At 60.8% G+C, this 17,604-nt stretch overlaps 1 protein-coding gene across 24 annotated transcripts in view; it reads right to left on the reverse strand.

Moving 5' to 3' along the window:
- Positions 1 to 17,604, reverse strand: part of NCOR2 (nuclear receptor corepressor 2) — a 245,887-nt gene that overhangs the window by 59,888 nt on the left and 168,395 nt on the right. For 20 of the 24 annotated variants that reach the window (XM_037744259.1, XM_017544426.2, XM_037744276.1 and 17 more), the window contains 4 exons: positions 17,293 to 17,438; positions 15,466 to 15,638; positions 13,101 to 13,163; positions 924 to 1,066 (listed from right to left, as the gene is read on the reverse strand). In XM_037744259.1, the coding sequence (XP_037600187.1) occupies positions 924 to 1,066; positions 13,101 to 13,163; positions 15,466 to 15,638; positions 17,293 to 17,438 (525 nt within the window). The remainder of the gene's footprint in view (positions 1 to 923; positions 1,067 to 13,100; positions 13,164 to 15,465; positions 15,639 to 17,292; positions 17,439 to 17,604) is intronic. The other 4 variants (XM_037744268.1, XM_037744267.1, XM_037744266.1 and 1 more) reach the window with 4 other exon arrangements.

The raw sequence follows: 17,604 nt of genomic DNA on the forward strand, positions 1-17,604 counted from the left end.
GGGGTGAGTCCTGGGGGAGGGGAGCTTTGCAACCCTTCCCTCGTGCTTCTGTATCGATGGGGAAACATGCACCTAGCGATGAAGAGCGTCGGTGCTGATCTCACAACTGTGGGTTCAAATCCCAATTCAGTTGCATATGAGCCTGGCTAAGCCTCAGTTTCCCCAGCTCTAAAATGGGAATAATACTTGGCAAGTGTGTCAAAGAGGGAGAAAGCAGGGAGGAAGGGAAGGAGAGAGGGAGAGAAGGAGGGAGGGAGAGGAGGGAGGGAGGGAGAGAAGGAGGGAGGGGTCTTGCCACAAATGCTCCTCAATTCCCAGAAACAGCTGTCGAAGAAGCAACTGCCCCTTGGAGGCCATTTACACGCCCGGTGAGGTGAGCCTGAGCCTCTGCGCCCCTGGAGGAGGGGGATCTCAGCCTCCAGGCCTGACTCAAGCCCTCCAGGACACAGGGCTGAGCGGTCCACTCTCTGCGCCCCAGACCTGTCCTTCCCCCGCCACAGGGCAGCCCTAAAGCTGTGAGGTCAAATGGGGTGGGGGAGCTGCTTGCTCAGGGACCATCTGCCTCCGGGTCCTCATTCCAACGTGCTGACAGCCCGAATTCCTGGCTGAGTCAGTCTGGTCCAGCGCGCTCCTTCCCCCACGCCCTGAGCCGGGGCTGAGGGCCCCCAGAGGTGTCTGTCTGAGCAGAGCGGGTGGTGGAGGGCAGCCTGGTCCGTCTCGTCTCCCAGAGGGACACTCACAGCAGCATCGTCGCCTGCAGCCATCTCGGGACACTCCCGGGCTTGAACCCTGAGAAGCTGAGTCCTAACGAGGCGGCATAACAGCCCCTCCTGGCCCATGCCTCCCAGGATGCAGAGACATCTCCTGGGGCGGTCTGGGCTCCTCTCCCAGGCCCTAGGAAGCATGGCATGGTTGGGACTCACCATCTTCAGCTTGTGCTGCTGCAAGATTTCATCCAGGTTCTGCCTCTTCTTGTAGTTGAAGTAGAAGTTCTTACACTGCGACACTGTCTTGGAGCCTACCATCCGGGCGATGGCCGACCAGTTTCGGCCGTGTTCCAGGAGGCCTGTCGCGGGAGAGGAGGGCGGTGAGGGGAGGGCGGTGAGGAACGGCCAGGCCCAGCAGGCAGGGGGGCCTGCATCCATGGCCTGGGGGGCAAACGGGGCCTGGAGCAGAAACCCGGCCTGAGGCTCCCTGCTCAGGCCCAGTTCCTGTAGAAGAAGAGACAGTGATGGACCCGCGTCCCCTGGCGGGGAAGGTAACAGAGGTGGCAGGGCTGGCCTCTGGGGTCTGGTTTCTTAGTCACTTGACTCCAGGCCAGGATGCACGGGAAAGGCCTGGGCTGGAGGAGCCAAGAGCGACAGGTGAAGCCCCACCGAGGCCACCGTGCAGGAGGCTGGGGCCAGAGGGCTGTGAATGTCCAGAACGCACAGCCCCTGCCCAGGCCCCACCTCTCCTCCTCCCCCCAGCTGAGCGGGAGGGCCCAGCCGCTGTGACCCAGCGCTGACACTCGCTCACAGCTGCAGGCGAGGCCTCGGGAGACAGCCTGTTTTCCGGCCACACTGGCCCAGAGAAAGGAGGGGTGTGATGCGCAGGGGATGGGAGGGCGGAGGTCAGGGTCGGGGTGACTGGGACCACAGCCTCTGGGCCCAGGTCAACTGGGTACCTCCAGGACCAAGCTCCCTAAGGCCACCTAAAGCCCACTCGGGACTCAGGGCCCAGCAGGCCTGGCTGGGCAGCTGGAATTTCCCCCCAAACCCCAACCCATACCGCCAAGAGGTTCTCCCCGCCTCACAGACCTCCTGCTGTGAGAAGAGAGCCTCCAGGAATCAGTGGAAAAAGTTCCCTCCATCCCCAGGACTCAGGCCGGAGCTGCATGCTGCCCCCCAGGTTCTAGCTTCAAGGCCACAAAACCAGGCTCAGCAGAAACACAGCCCCTGCTGCACTGGCTGCGCCCGGGAGGCCGAGCCCCGGACCCGGCCCATCTGCCCTCGAGCTGCCTAACACACATGCACAGGCACCGGCCAGCAGCTCTATATTTATGCTTCTGCCTCCAGCGGCGTGACCTTGTGTGGCCCAGCCAGCCTGTGCAGGTACGCCTGCCCACCTTCCCAGGGCTGTGGGAGAGACAGGGAGCGCTCTGACCTCGGGGGGCTGTGCGGCAAGATGGTGCCCCTCCAGGGCAGCAGGCCCCAAGGCTGAATCGAGGAGCTGGGGCCGTCACAGACTCTCTGGGCTGGAGCTACACTTGTAAGGACTTTAATGACAGATTTCGCATCACAAAGTTTTTGACCATTTTCCTTGAATGAAATCAAGCTGCAAGCCAAGCTCCGGCTAAAATTGTGCAGCGGTTGGGGAGTCGAGGGGCGGCTGTCTGTGTTGGTATTTTCTGTCATTCATTCATTCATCCACCCACCCACCCACCCACCCATCCATGCACGCGTGCACGTGCCGGCTGCCTGCCTGCTATGCACAAGGCTCTAATGCAAATAAAACAACAGCAGCAAAAACACCAGCACATCACCCCGTGGCATGGCCAAGTGACACACAGAGTTTGCAAAGCCCTTCAAAGACTTGGTTCCCTCTCATCCTTGCTGTCATCGCGGTGACCATTTTCCCATCCCCAGGAGAGGGGGAATCTTGGTTCAGAGGGTCCCCCTAACTCACCCAAGCTCAGGGGGCAACGCGGGCATGGGGCCCGGACTTCCTGCCCTCTGGGTTCTCTGGCCCCCATGGTGTCGGGGTGGCGCTGACTGACAGGCCACCTGCTCGCCTGCAGCAGCCCTGGGTGCCACGTGGCCCCACGGCCCGCTCCTCAGGGTCCCTCAAGGACAGGCGCAGAAGGGGAGGCCGGGGGGTGGGATCAAGTGGCACCGGCCCCTGACCTTTCCCTCTGCCCGAGCCAGCAGCAGCTGCCACTTCCAGAACCTGGCGGATGGGGCCGTGCGTTTATTTATATTTCCCCAGCCGGGGCCAAGAAAGCCCAAGCAAACACGAGGGCCAGAGGGATCACAGGCCTGGAGCCCGGTGGGAGAGGGTGGGAGGGGTGGGTCTCCCATCTGGGCCTGCGGGGTGGGGTGGGCATGGAGAGCCAGGGGGTGGGGGTGACGATGCTAGGGAGGTTGACATTTCCAAACTCAGTCAATAAATTAGGAGGTGGCTGGGAGCCTGGCTGGGGCTTGGGGACCCTAAGTAACTCTGGTCATGGGGGCAGTGGGAGTGGGTTGAGGGCAGAGGAGAGGGGATGGAAGTGGGGGTGGGGGTCACCGAGCCCTTCCTGAAAACATGCACCTCCCAAAGGAGCGCTGCCAGAGTCACCCGGGCACCTGGCCAGAGCTCGGGGCAGTCTCGGCCGGTCCTTCTGCTCTCCAGCCTCAGTTTCCTTAACTGCCATGTGAGGGGCCGGAGTGGGTGTCCCATTAGCACCGGCCAGGGCCTCAGGGTAGGGGCGGGCTGGCACTGGCTTCCTCTGGTTCCTGTTGTGGGAAGCCCAGGCAGAGGGTGTCGGGCACAGGGAGAAGGACTTTCCAGCCCCCTGGGTCCTGGAGCCCACCCTGCCAGACCCAGCTTGAAGCTCCCGGCCACCTGGAGACCCCCTGTGCACACACCATCACAGGCCCACGCCTTCCCAGGCACAGATCCAGGTCCTACCCCTGCTTCCAGGACAGCCTCAGCCCAGCAGGGAGGGAGAGGAGGGGGCACCAAGGAAAGGGTGGGCTGGAACCCCCATCCACTCCAGGGGCCAGGAACTCTGACTCCCCAGCTGCCCAGCTGCCCAGCCTCAATCCCTGACGGCCGCGTCTCGGTACCTGTCCCTGCACCACAGCCCCCCATCCCCTCCCCGGGGCCACTCACTCACATCCTCTCATCTGCGTCTCCCCCTCGGCCAAGTTTTCCGGAAACATAGGGCTGGGAAGATGCCCCGGGGAGCGGGCCCAGGGAAGTGGACCGGCAGGCTGGGCAGCCGCGGCCGGCTCTGTGAGGCTCCTGGCTGGCGTCTGCTGGCGGCTCAGCTCTGCCTCACATCCTTCTCCGTCCCACGGTGAGGGAGGGAGGGAGGGAGGGAGAGAGGGAGGGAGCGAGTGAGGGAGAGAGGGAGGGAGCGAGTGAGGGAGGGACAAGGGCGGGTGGAGGCTGGCTGGAGAGGGGAGGGAGGAAGCTCCGTGCAAGCCTGCCAGCCTGTGGTGGCCCGAGGCTCCTCCAGCGGCCGCTGCCACCTCTGATGCCGTCCCCAAGCCGCTGTGGGTGCACAAGGTGCCCTTCCCCGAGTTGTCACTGGTGCGTGTGGAGCACCCCTGGGCCAGACATCACTGGGGCACAGCGTGCACAGCTCCTCTGGCACCAACGTGTCCAGCCCAGCAGCAGTGCCAGCCAGAAGCCCACAGACCCCCAGGCTGGGCAAAACCTAAGGACCCAGACCCAGCAGGGCAGCCGTGTCCCCTGCAGCAGAGCTCAGCTCTGATCTTCCTGTTGCCTGACCCAGCGAGACGCAGCAGGACTGAATGTGACCTCCAGACGGAGGCTCCGAGGCGGTCGGGAGGGCGGGGGAGCGTTGCAGAGGCCCAGGTTCAGAAGGGGCGGGCCAACTTGGCACTGGCTCCCCTCCCTCTCTCCCCATCCGTGGCGGTGACGGCGTCAGCAGTGGTAAGAACAGATGAGGGTTCCAGAAAAACAGAGCTCCTCCACCCCCGGCAGACGGGGAGCAGATTCTTCCGCCGTCACCCCCTGTCCTCCCCGCCCCATCCCCCCACCCTCCGAGCTAGTTCCACCTGAGCTCTGCCCCCTGCCTGGCCTGATGCTGCCAAGGCCAATGGAGCCCTCCGTGAGGGGCTGTGGGTGGGCAGGTGTGGCCTCGAATTCTGGGGGGAGCCTCTGTGGGGGGCTGGGTGGGCAGGTGTGGCCTCGAATTCTGGGGGGAGCCTCCGTGGGGGGCTGGGTGGGCAGGGCTGGCCTCCCTTTCCAGGTCCCTGGGATTTGAGGAGCATCTTCAGGGGGCACACGAGATCTTCAGCCATTTAGGGGAGGTGGAAGGGCTTGGGAATTTGGGGCCCCCAAGGGGCCCTCTGCTGCTGGAGAGTCTTGGGAACACAGCTGCCTCTTTCGTCCTCCTCTGAGAGCCCCTGTGGCCGTGAAGGAACACTTTCAGAAATGCCCAGGACCCTCCCAGGAGGTTGAAAGTTTAAAGAGCTGAACTTTGCAGCCTAGATTCAGGTCACGACCGACTTCCCTGACTCTGGGATCATTCATCTGCTTCTCCGATTAACCCCCAGCCCTTCCATTCTGCCCCTGAAAACCTGGGGAGCAGAAGGCACCTCTGGAATGTCCCTGCACCCCAGCCCTCGTCCTGGGGCACGACAGCAGGGGAGGGCAACAAATCTCAACCCTGGTATCAGGGATCTAGGCCTCTCCACTTGAGTCCCGCCCTCCACCCTCTGTAGGTGAGGCCTCAGTGTGCTTTTAAGGATGCCAACCCCACCATATCGTTCCTCTGCTTAAAATCTTCCAGTGACCACTAGAAGCTGTTGGAATGAAATCCAAAGGCCCTAGCACGGCCCAGGAGACTCTCATGGAGCCGGCCCCGTGCACTCGCCCAGCCTCTCCCTGGGTCAGTCGCCGGTGCCCCAGGGTCTTTGCAGCAGCTGCTCTGGCGCCTCCATGGCTTCCTCACAGATGTGCCTCGGTCATCCCTCTGGTCTCAGCTCAAGTGACAGCTCCTCAGAGAAGCCTTCCTTGCCCACCCCTCCAAAGTGAGCCCCCCAGTTACCCCTGCATCCCAGGGTTTCATCATCTCCACAGCTGTCACTGCCTCTGAAATTAGCTCCTTCATTCCACTTCATTCATCGGTAGGTGTCTGGGACTTGCTGGGCACCCTGGGCATCATTGCTACCTGTCTGGGTCCCCCGTAAGGAGCTTGCAAAGGAAGAGGGGGCTGTGGGTTTAGTCATGCAGAGGGCCCCAACCCTCCCAAAAGAGGCTGGGGTATCCCCCTTAATACCCACACTGTGCCAGGGCCGAGAGAGCAGATTCTGCCACCATGCCCTGTGGTCTGGATTCCCCGACCCCACTTCTAATTTCTAAGGAAGAAGTTTCGTTCTGAGGAGTCAGGACGCAGGAACTAGGAAGTGAAATTGACCAAGACAGGAAGTCCAGCCAGGAGGTTTGAGTCACAGGCGCAGAGCAGAGAGCCAGGCACAAGGGCTCAGCGGCCACAAGAGTGGATGCCTGGGGCTCCACTCGGCTACTCCTGCTCTGAGCACCCATGGGGCGGTGTCCCATGTGCTATCCGGGGGCCAGGGGTGAGCTGTTCTCATGCAGGCCGGGACTCAGCCTCCTCGGCTCAGGTGCTCAGGCCCCCAGGGAGGCCCAGCCCCTACTTAGATGTCCCCAAGCTGCTTTTTTCCAAGGGTCTGCAGACCTGCACCAGCAGCTAGGACGCCGAGGGCACTACACCACCATGGGCACCATGCCATCCCCCACCTGCGTCTGGGGATGCTGCAGCTCTTCTCTCTGGAATTCAGTCCCCACCCTGGAAAGGCATTGGCTCTCCCCACCCCAGCCAGTCCCCTCCGGCCTTGACGTTTCTTGCCTCTTCCATGAAGATTCACAGGTGGCAAGCCAGAGGGGTGCATCGACCACCGCCCTGCCCACCAGCTACCATTCTCCCTGAGAAACTCAACATGTTCTACCCAAAACCCTATCAAAGTTGGGAGAAAAAGAACGCGGTCATCTTGGGCCTGAGTCATGCCACTTCCTCATTTCAGAAACCCCAAGCCCCAGGGTGTGGGGGGGGTGCGTTCAGCAGGGACGGTGCCTCCCCGTTGATACCCCTGACAGGCCGGGCACCTCCTGCATGTCACGTTGGGACTTCCCAAACTCCTGCCGTCCTGAACTCCCATCGTGATGGTGGCTAGGTAACATCACACCTGGACGCGCCCCTCCCCACTCTCTTCTCCCATCTATTCTGTCAGAAATCAGCCTTGCTATCTGCCTCAGCCTCCACATCAGCAATCACACCCGTAAATCACAGGTACGACGTGAAGCAGCTACGTCTTCTCCAGCTCTCAAAAAAAAACCCAGATTCATTAAGATGAAACAAAGTCACCTGCGTAGAACCTGGTGCTGTCTCGCCTACCATTTCCGGAAGTGCCCCCTTACACCTTTCAATGTCACATTTTCCTACAGAGCAGAGCACAGTGGGAAGCCAGCCCAGGGGGTCAGCCTGCCTCAGGCCCCACATCCACCGCGGTGTGCTGGGTGAGCCCCGGCTCTCCCTCGGGCCTTAGGTCTCCTGTGCAAAGCAGAAGTCGTGTGTATCTGTGCATGTGTGCACACGCGCGTGGGGGGCCTGCCTCGCTCGTGAGCGTCAGCTGCACCGCGCGACAACAGGCATCATTACCACCGCATCAGCCGCCAGGTGCTCCTTCCCTGAGCCAGGAGCCACGTGGATGCGGACTCCTGGGTCTCCCCTGGGAGGAAGGCGGGGCTGGTCGAGGCCTGACCTCAGCTTCAGGGGTGCTGATGGGAACAAGACTGTGATCCAGACCCTGCCCCTGTGTCTGGCTGTAACCCAAGTTCCTGCAGAAATCCCAACTTTCTCCTCCTTTCAAACCATCGCCATAGGCTGTTCTGAGCCCCAGACACACATCCTCCCTAGTGGTTTATCTCCAGACCAGACGTGGTGATAGTCCCCCAGACTCGAGCCCCGAGGTGCCACACCATCCCTCCCTGGTTTACCGCCCCTCCTCGGGGTGTTGCCTCCTGCTCGGCCCTGGTGGACAGCTGCATCAGGAAGCAGCCAGCAGACCCAAACCCAGGAGCAGCAGCACGCCTCCTGGCCCTCCCAGCCCCACTGGAAGCTTTTGGGCAGCCAAGCATGCAGGCACTCCTCGCATGGGGGCCTATGGTGGGCACAGCACAAGGCCTTCTCAGTGGACACGTCGTGGAGGAGGTCCCGCTGCTCCAGGTTCCGGGGCTGGGGGCTCACCCCTCCCCCTCCCATGCCTTAGACGCTTCATCCATAAAAGCTGGTTAGGCACAGCAATTAGTGGTTCCAGCCTTACTCCTGTGAGAAGTGGCAAGGCCACTAGGCAAGGTGGCTGGATTTACTGGGGGAGACCTCTGGGATCTGCCTGGGCCCACCGGGAGCTGCCAGGGCCTGGTCTCACACGCCCTCCCACTTAGGGCTGCTCCCTAGAGGCCGGGAAGGACTGGCGGCCCGGAGGCGGGCAGAGCCCATTCCTGGTCCAGAATGGTGTGACGATGGTGTGACCGGGAGCCTCCCCACCCCTCCACAACAGGTTCTCTGCCCGCCAAAGAAGAGGGCTGAGGCCTGGAGGAGCTGCCAGCAGAGCCGCGGGTTGGGCCTCCAAGCTGACCTTTCCCAGGGGAACCAAGTCCCTCATCCCAGCCTCACTCCAGCCCTGCCCCTCCCTCCCCTCGTGGCGCTGGGCCCGAGGGCAGGCAGGCGGCCAGCTCCCCAGGGCTGCCAGGTTCCTGGGGAAGCTGCCTCCTGAACATGCTCGATCCCCAGCCACAAGAAGGGAAGGTGCTCACCTGCCCACCAGAGACCCTGCGGCCATCATGTCCCCAGCCCCTCCCCAGGGGCCTCCCACGCTCTAGAGTAATAGCTAAACCCCACCCCACACTGCCAAGGCCAGGCTCCCAGTGGCCCCTCTACCTTCTGGGCTCCTGCCGCTTCTCAAAGGGCCACCCTACCCCTGCCACGGGCATCGCGCCTTTCCGGAAAGCCTTTGCTCTCTGGTCGATAGCTTGGCCCACAAACTAACTCGTTCAGTCCTCACACCAACCCCATTCCTACTCTGCAAGTAGAGGGCCTGGGTTCAAATCCCAGCTCTACCACTTCACAGCTGTGTGACCCTAGGCTGCTCACTAAGCCTTTCTGGGCCTCGGTTTCCTCATTTGAATAACAGGGGTAATAACAGCACCTGCTTCCTCGTCAGGTTGGTGGAGATGAAGTGACTTCACACACGTAGTTTCTAGCAGTGCCCGGCACCCAGGATGGGCTCCATGGTGTGATTTGGTGAGACTCACTACTTTTTCATGCTTTGGGTGTCAGCCCCTTCCTTGGGGAGCCCTCTGACCGGTGGCCCCCAGCACCATGGAAGTTCCTCCAGCTGTCCCCGTACATTTGCTTGGCAGGTGACATACCTCCGACCCCCATCGCTGGGGTGAACAAAGAGGTGGCAGGGGGCTGAGGCCACCGGGTTCAGGTACCTACTCAGGGCCAGACTCTGCAGGAGGCAGAGCTGGGACCCAAACCTCGGGAGCAGGGAGGGCCTGCCACTCTGAATGCCTACTGTATACCAAGGACTGCATCTACGTGGCCCGCTCTATCTTTAAGCGCCCCTGGGAGGTAGTATCCCTGCCTCATCTGAGAGAACGAGGGAAACTGAGGGCGAAACAGATGTGCAGGCCAAGGTGAGGGGGTAAGCAGCTGCCTGGGTATGCGCCAGGCGGCATGGCCCTCAGCTGTTCTGTGTACTTTCACCAAAACCCCAAGAAGGTGGGTGTGCTGAGTTGGAGAGTGTCACCCAAACATTTCATGTCCCCAAGAACATATGAATGGGACCTTATTTGGAAAAAACATGCTTGCAGATGTGACCAAGTCAACGTGAGGCCACACTGGATTGGGGAGGTCCTTGTACGAAGAGGGAAGTGTGGACAGAGGCACACGGAGAAAGCCACACGAAGATTAGGGCAGAGCCTGGAGTGACGCAGTCACCAGCCAAGGTCCACCAAGGCTGCCAGCAGGTGCCAGGGGCTAGCGGAGGCAAGGCAGGCTCACCCCAGAGCCTCTGGAGGGAATGCGGCCTCTTGGATGCCTTGAACTTGGACTTCTGGCCTCCAGAACAGTGAGAGAATACATTTGTCTTAAGACCCTTCACCATGGCAGCCACAGGAAACACGCAATGGGGGCTCCTTGCATCCCACTGTACAGATGAAGAAACTGAGGCACCGAGAGGTTGGCTGTCTTGCCTGAGGTCACACAGCTGGAATATCCAGGGGCTGAGACCTGGTTTCTCCCGGGGCACGGGTCCCTCTGCCGCCCATCCTCCAGGGCCAGGCTGCTAGCATCTTCCAGAAGCTTCTGGCAGGCTGGGGTCTGAGGGCCCTGGGGAAACCTGGCTGCCCATCTGCCCAGGCTCCCTGAGGGAGGGGTAGGGGCTGATCATTCCTGAGTGCCCCTGCCCACACAAGGTGAGGCACTATGCCCCAGCAATGATGGGCAAGGGATGGGTGGAGACCACCTGCCTCAGGCAGAGCCGCTTTTCCAGTTCCTTTTCCTAACTCTGGATTTTCTGGGCAGGGGGCTCCAGAACGTTCCTAGCTTCTCCACCCTGACCCATTATGGAGGAGTTGCTGGGGGCACCTGCCTCCCAGCCCCAGCCCCACTCCCTGCTGCCTCTGCCTGTAACACACAGCCATTAGCAGCCACCCTGAGCGGTAATTGTCCAGATTGCTGTAATTCATGGCAGATGAGCACGCCGCTGCCCACGGCATTATTACAAATGTCACTGAGCAGGGCCTCCACGCGCATGGCCCCCAGGGGACTCACTGTGTCTCCACGGGCAGGACTCAGATGAGCTCACTGTCGTCACTGAGGACCCAACCTTGAGATGGTGGGACACAGGCTGTTCTCCGCCGGTGAGTCATCCCCGGCCGTCCTCCCAGCCTCCGGATCTGCCCTTCCATAAGGCAGAGAAGGCAGGCGCCGTCTCCCAGTTCTCAGGCAAGGGGGGGCTCACCGGTAACAGGGGTGGTGACAACAGGAGACAGGAGAGTGGATAGAGAGGCAGTAGGACTCTAACTGGCCATTTAGGGGCATCCACGCAGAGTCCTCTGATGGGGGGTGCTCTGGGTGACCTCCCAGCAAATGGGCTAAGCTCCCAGGGACTCATGTGTGATTAAAAATCTCATATAATTCTACACAAATGTTCACAGCAGCACTATTCACCGCAGTCACATGGAAACCACCAGCATGCCCCCAGAGGTGAACGACCAACAAAACGTGGTCCTCTCGGGTGATGGAATATTATTGAGCCGTACAAAGCTCCTCAGAGGAGCCCCAGACCCATCACGCTCCGAGAAAGGAGCCAGACACAGAAGGCCACTCACTGCAGGATTCCATTCATTGGAAACGCCCGGAGCAGCCAGGTCCGCAGAGGCAGAGAGTGCATTAGTGGCTGCCGGGGTGGCTGGCTGGGGCGGGGCCTGGGAGGGGCTGCTAATAGGTGTGGGATTTCCGTCTGGGGTGAGAAAAAGCTCTGGAGCTAGACGGCGGCGTGGGTGTGGGCTGCACACCGAGGCAGATGCACCGAACGCCACTGAGATGTTCACTTTCCAGTGGTTAGAATGGTGTGCTTCATGGTATGTGCATCATATCAAGATTAAATGGAGGCGGGGAATCTCACAATTTCAATAAAGCTTCTTCTGCAGCCTATAGTGAAATACACACCAGAAACCACCAAGTGGATGTTAAAGACAGAAAAACAATGTGGCATGACTGGGGGCCGACAGCCCAGGCCCTGCCAGCTGGAGACAGTGCCCAGGCCCCATTGGCACACCTCTCCCCCACCACATACAGAGCACGGCCCGCACAGCAGCAGGCAGCCCTCCTTCCTGAGTGCTGAGAGGGTCCCTGCGGCCCACCCCAGCCTATGGGGTGGAGGGCAGAGTGCCCCTGGAGGAGCTCTGAGGGGAAGGGCAGGGTCCCGGGGTGAGGGCAGGGGCAGTGGAGACCCTCAGCAACCCCCCGCAGCTACAGTGGAGGGCAGGGCTGGGTCCAGGAGCCGCGTGGTCCAGACTGTTCTCAGACACACCTGCCCTTCTGTGCCCAGAACGCTCGCTATAAAAGCCCTTTGTTCCCTCCGAAAGTCACGACCTGGAGCTCTCTGCACAATGAAACTGCACGTCACAGACGGCCTCGACTCCAGCAGGGCCACGGGACCAAGAACAAGCGGGGGCGGGGACAGGGGCGGGGGTGCCCAGGCCTGCTCCTGGTCCCATGCACCAGCTCCGGAACCCGTGGCACTCCTTGGCTTCTGCTCCCTGGCTCCTCATCCGCAAACAGGGACACGACAGGACAGGAGCAGGCCCTCCCTCTCACGGCCGGGGCGTAGATAACGGAGAGTGGGCGTGCTCTGTGGGAGTCAGGTGCCGCCCCGGCCTCAGCAGTGCTGCCAGCAACACCCCTGCCTGACAGTCCCGGCCCCAGGCAAGAGTGAGGGAGGCAGGGGATTCGCTGCCACCCAGCCCACCCTGCGCCCTCAGCCAGGTTATCTGATTCCACGAAGCCAACCTGGACACCTCTCCCACTGAACAGACAGGCAAACCAAGGCCCAGAGGCAGGTCATGGTGCTGGGAAGTATGGGACTTGGCCAGGAGTCGGCACAGCTGGAGGCGCTGGACCCCAGCCCTGCCGCACTGCACATCGCAAGGCAACCTGCAAACTGGGAATGGCTTCTGCTGCCAGCACCCATGCCTGCTGGCTCCCCGCCATGTGAGCCACTCCGACTGTCCCCAACAGCCCGGGTGTCCCCATCCACTCCGGAACCCGTCACCCAGACTGGGATGCTCAAATCCGAGACCGGTTCCCAAAGCCCCAGCACACTTGAGCCCAGGGTGGGGACTTGGGGCTCTGCCTCAGGGCTGGACGAACGCCCTACAGGTCTCCTTGACCCCAGGACTCTACCCAGATAACCGCCAGCAAACTCTGCCTGTCCTGAGTCACCCAGGTGTGCTGCCGCTGCTCTGCCCCCAAGGCCAAGAAGGGCTGGCCACAGAGGTCACCCAGAAGCCACTTGCTGACTACACGCATGGCACCAGCTGCATGTCTCTGAGCTGTGCCCCCAAGTCACAAAGACAAGCCTGACAGTGCAGCTGCACAGACCCATTTTCTGAAGGGTAAAACTGAGGCACCAGGGTGACCAACCCGAGAACAGCCCGGAACCAGAGCCTCACCAGAGGCCTCACCGCAGCCCGTGGTTCAAGGCCAACCGTATCAACATCCGCCCCAGCCCACGAGCTTCAGGCACTCTGGATGCAAACCGAGGAGGATGAAAGCTGCCGCTTGCCCTCACCTTTCTTGGCTGTTTCCATTTCTTCTTCAGTCCAGCGAGAACTCTCATTCAGCTCCATGGAGGCTGAAAAAGAAGACACCAGGTGATTGGCAGGAGCCGAGGGAGGAGGCACTTTGCCTTCTGGACTTTTCTCTTTCTCCTTTGAGCCAGGGAGGGAGTGGACCAGGCCTTGACGGTGTCACCCCACGGCTCTCAACCCCATGGGAAGGCCATGTTTCAGACACCCCTCCCCAGCCAGTATCCACGGTGGCGCCCGACTCCTGAGCCCTTATGCTGGGCAGCCGGGGCTGTGCCGGGTAGTCCCACGTGCTGCTGGTCAGGGCCAACCTCCACACAAGCCACTGAGGTCGCAGCTCCAGCAATCACCTCATTTTACAGATGGGGAAACTGAGGCAGTCAAGGGCATTGACCATGATTGCTTTTGTCTGCACGTTGCTGGGAAGGGGGTCACCTGGTGACTTGGTGACAGTGGGACATAAGCTTCAGATGGGCCCAGACCTTGTCTGCCTGAGGACCCTCTCAGAACCTAGCTCTTCCATTATGGTGAGGCTGTCCCATCCCTGCAGGACGCTTAGCAGCCCTGGACTCTGCACAGTGGCCGTCAGTGGCCGCCTCCGACTGTGGCAATCAAAACTGTCCACAGACATTGCCAGGCGCCCCCCAGCAGGGAGTAAAATCGCCCTCGGTGGAGAAGCCCTCCTCCAGAGGGCAATTTTCACATCCCCCAGTCACCCAGTTTGACAAGGGGCTTCTGCTGTTACTGGGAAGGGACACCACCTGGCCTTGGGGTAGGCTGGAGGCGGCCGCATCTCTGCCGTGGCACTGTTTTTGGGTTGGTCCGACGCGCTCCCCTGGATACGAGCCCTGGTCCTTCCTTTCCAGTTGCCTAACACCCGTGAGGGGTGGGTGCGAGGGACGTCAGCTTCATGGACTCACTGCCTGGAACTGCACAGGCAGAGTGTGTGTCCAATCGAGGCTGGCTAAGGACTGCAGGAAGGTTCCGGCGGGAAAGGGGAAAGGGCCCCCACCCCCATGGGCAGCCCCATTACCCTCGACCGCCAGAGCCACCCCAGCCTCCCCCATCTCTGCGGCCGCAGCTGGGCCTGTTGAGGACCTCATGGATGCTCCCATTCCTCCCCACAGGACCCCTAGAGGAAGCCCATGGAAGCCAGGGGTGCCAGGTGCCGGAAGAGCGGTGGAAGGCCCGGGAGTGTGTTTTCCACCCTGCAGCCAAGCCCCCAGCATCAGCCTTGGGTCTGAGAGGACTATCCCCAGAGATCAAGCAGGAAGAACACGCTTCGACCCTGGGCCTCCAAGTACACTGCCACCAAGGGGCGGCTGGAAAATGCCTACAGGAGCTGCTCAGGGTCTGTGGCCAATGGGGCTGAGTTTGAATCCCAGCGACACTGAGATTTTCAGAGAGGCAACGTTCCGTTTCTGAGACTTGAGTGGCCCATTTACGAAACAGCTCCACACTACCTCCCATGGGAAGAAGAGACAGGTGCGTGACCCGGACCCCAGTGAGGGGCGGGGGGGTCTGTGGGAGATGAAGTATCATGTTTGTCAACTCCACACTCAGGATGAGCCCTGGCAGGTGGGGCCTCAGCCTGAGCGCTGGGGCCCCTGGGTGAGCTCCCACAGTGGCGGGAGGGCAGGACCCTAACAGCTCAACATAGAGACAACAGGTGCACACTGCTGCCCCCTGTAGCAAATCTTGGAAACTGCTACTCACATCATCTAGTTTTTTCCACTTTCTGGGAGGGCCCTGAGGGATGAACACCCTTCTCAACAGAAGGGGAAACTGAGGCCCACGGAAGTGAAGGTACAAACCCAGACACCTATCAGAGTGGAGGCTGGGTGGGGACAAATAGAGCCCATGACATTCTAAGAAGGGGTGGTGGTTACTCGGCTCCTGACAACGGCTGCCTCATGAAAACCTGCGCCAAGTGTGGCCAGATTTTCTGCTTTAAAGACGACAACCAAAGACTCCAGAACTGGCCACTGGGATGCTTATGTGACATCTCCTTGCTCTGAAATCACCGCGGTTGAAGCCACTGAGCTCTTCCTACACCCAGGGGCTGTTCTAGGTACTTCTCACTAGCAAGTGACTACAGCTTCCCCCCGATGCTCAGAGGTAACCACCGATTTCTCCCACCGAGAACATGAGGATACAGAGGCACAGAGAAGTTTGGGAGTTCACTCTGGGCCACACAGCACATCCAGTAGGTAATGCTGGGATTTGACCCCAACCACGACTTCTGCCAACCCCTCGGCCTGCTGCCAATCAAACTGCACGAAACTCTTACGCGAGCACAACCCGCCACGTCTCCAGCCGCCCACACTCGCGTCCCTGGCCCCTGCTCACCCAGCTCGGCGCTCTGCTGGGGGGTGACGGCCTCCTCGCTGTTGGCTTCATTGGCCATCGAGCGGGTGATGCGGCCTTTGCGTCTCCCCTGGCTGTTGGCGGTTTTGCGGCCTTTGGAGGCCACGGCCTCCTTCTCGTCATTGTCCTCCCCTGAGGTGTCGTCTGTCTTCTCCCTGCAGGCCAGAGAGGGGAGACAGGATGGTTTCGCCTGAGCCAGGAAATCAAACAGCCACGGGAAGAGACCGTTTCTTTAGCTGGGTCTGCACTGGCTGCCAGCTGTGGCGCTAATGGACTCTAGGAAAGAAGGGAGAGGGCTGGGGTGAGGCTGCCCGGGGCAGTCTGCAGGGGCTCTCCGTTCACCAGAGGTGGGAGTACAACGCCATGCTATTTATCAAAAGGGAGCTGCGGCTGGGCGTGGTGGCTCACACCTGCAATCTCAGCACTTTGAGAGGCCCAACTGGGAGGATCGCTTGAGCCCAGGAGTTTAAGACCAGCCTGGGCAACATAGCAAGACCCCATCTCTACAAAAGAAAAAAATCAGAAAATCAGCCAGGTGTGGTGGTATATGCCAATGGTCCCAGCTGCTTGAGAGGCTGAGGCAGGAGGATTGCCTGAGCCTGGGAGCTCAAGGCTGTATTGAGCCGTGACTGCACCACTGCATTCCAGCCTGGGCAACAGAACAAGACCCTGTCTCAAAAAAAAAAACGGGTAAGGTGTGTAACCTGGGCTATCCACTACTTAATTCACCGCTAAGGCCATGTGGACAGGTAGTTACAAGGCGGGCTATTTCATTCCCCAAATGGGAGGTACTAGGAACTTTCCTGCTAGGTTACTTTCTTCTGGGCTGGCGGCCATCTGCAAGACCATTTTATGCACCAAAGAGAGAGACACGAACTGCCTTCAAGACTGTTTAGTGAACTGAAGGGGAGCGTGGGCTGCCAGCAATCTACAAGGTCATTTTATTCGCCACAGAAGAGCTGTTTCCAGAGGGGCTCTGTAACGGGCAATCTGCTGGCCTTCAGTGTTATCAAGGGCCGAGTCGCCTGAGGCGTCGCAGGAGGAAACCCTCTTGCTGGTTTCACGCAGGCCCAGCGGAGGTATGTGGGGGTGCACGCGACCTCGATACCCGAGCTTGACTGCGGGCGGCTCAGACGGATCACCTCCGCCTTCCCATTCATCTTCCTGAAAGGCCCTTGCTGGAAGCGTCTGGGAGACGGGGATGAGGAAGCCAGATGTTCTCTGCAGCCAAATTCCTGAGCCCATCACAGGTACCTGGCGCTAAGTCGCGCCGCCCCCCTTTCTCCAGCTGGCTGCGCTCCCGCAGCCCCTGGCAGGCACGGAGGCTGTCACGGCCCCCACGGCGAGGCTGTGCCTTGATCTGCAAGAACTCACACTGCCATCGATAATTCTAAAGGTGAGAGCAGCCGCCTGCACGCCTAGTCCTTCCAGGAGCGCCTCTGATCCCCCCTTCCCCTCCCTGGCGCCTCAGGAGGCGAAGAGCGGGAGGCGGCGGGAGGCAGACAGTTCCAAAGTCATTGCCTGGATTTATTAGCTCAGGAGTAGAGCTCAAATGAGCTATCAGTCTCTAAAGTCTCTAGAGGGTTGGAAGAAGAAAGGGAGGGCGGAGGAGAGGGGGGCGCAGGGAGGAGGCGGAGGGCAATGGGCGGGCTTCCGGGGGGGGCGTCACGGGCAGACGAGCAGAAGGACCTCCCCCTGCTCACAGGCAATGGGTGGACGCCCCACCCGTGTCTACAAAGCCTCTCCCAGACCCGTGTCCACCGGGGTCGGTCAGGGGCTGGGACCTGCCGGGACAGCGGGCTGCCTTACTTGAGGTCTTCCTTGTCGTTTTCCACCTCCGGCTTCTCCTCCTCCTTCTCCACCTCCTTCTCCTTCTCCTTCTCATCTTTCTCCTCCTGGCTGCTGCGGGGCATGGGCGGCTGCGGCTGCTGCTGCTGCTGTTGCTGTTGCTGCTGCTGTCAGACCCCGGGGAGGGCGGCGGGGACACGGGAGGGAAGAAAACCGTGAGCAGGTGAATCTCTGCACCTGGGCTCAGCCTGAGCTGGGGGAGGAGGGAAACCCGTGGAGTCTGCCCAGAAGACGCCATAACAACCGGGAAGCCAGGCCCCGCTGGCATGAGCA

Source organism: Cebus imitator, unplaced genomic scaffold (genome assembly GCF_001604975.1).
Source record: "Cebus imitator isolate Cc_AM_T3 unplaced genomic scaffold, Cebus_imitator-1.0 Scaffold169, whole genome shotgun sequence".
NCBI classification, from domain to species: Eukaryota; Metazoa; Chordata; class Mammalia; order Primates; family Cebidae; genus Cebus; species Cebus imitator.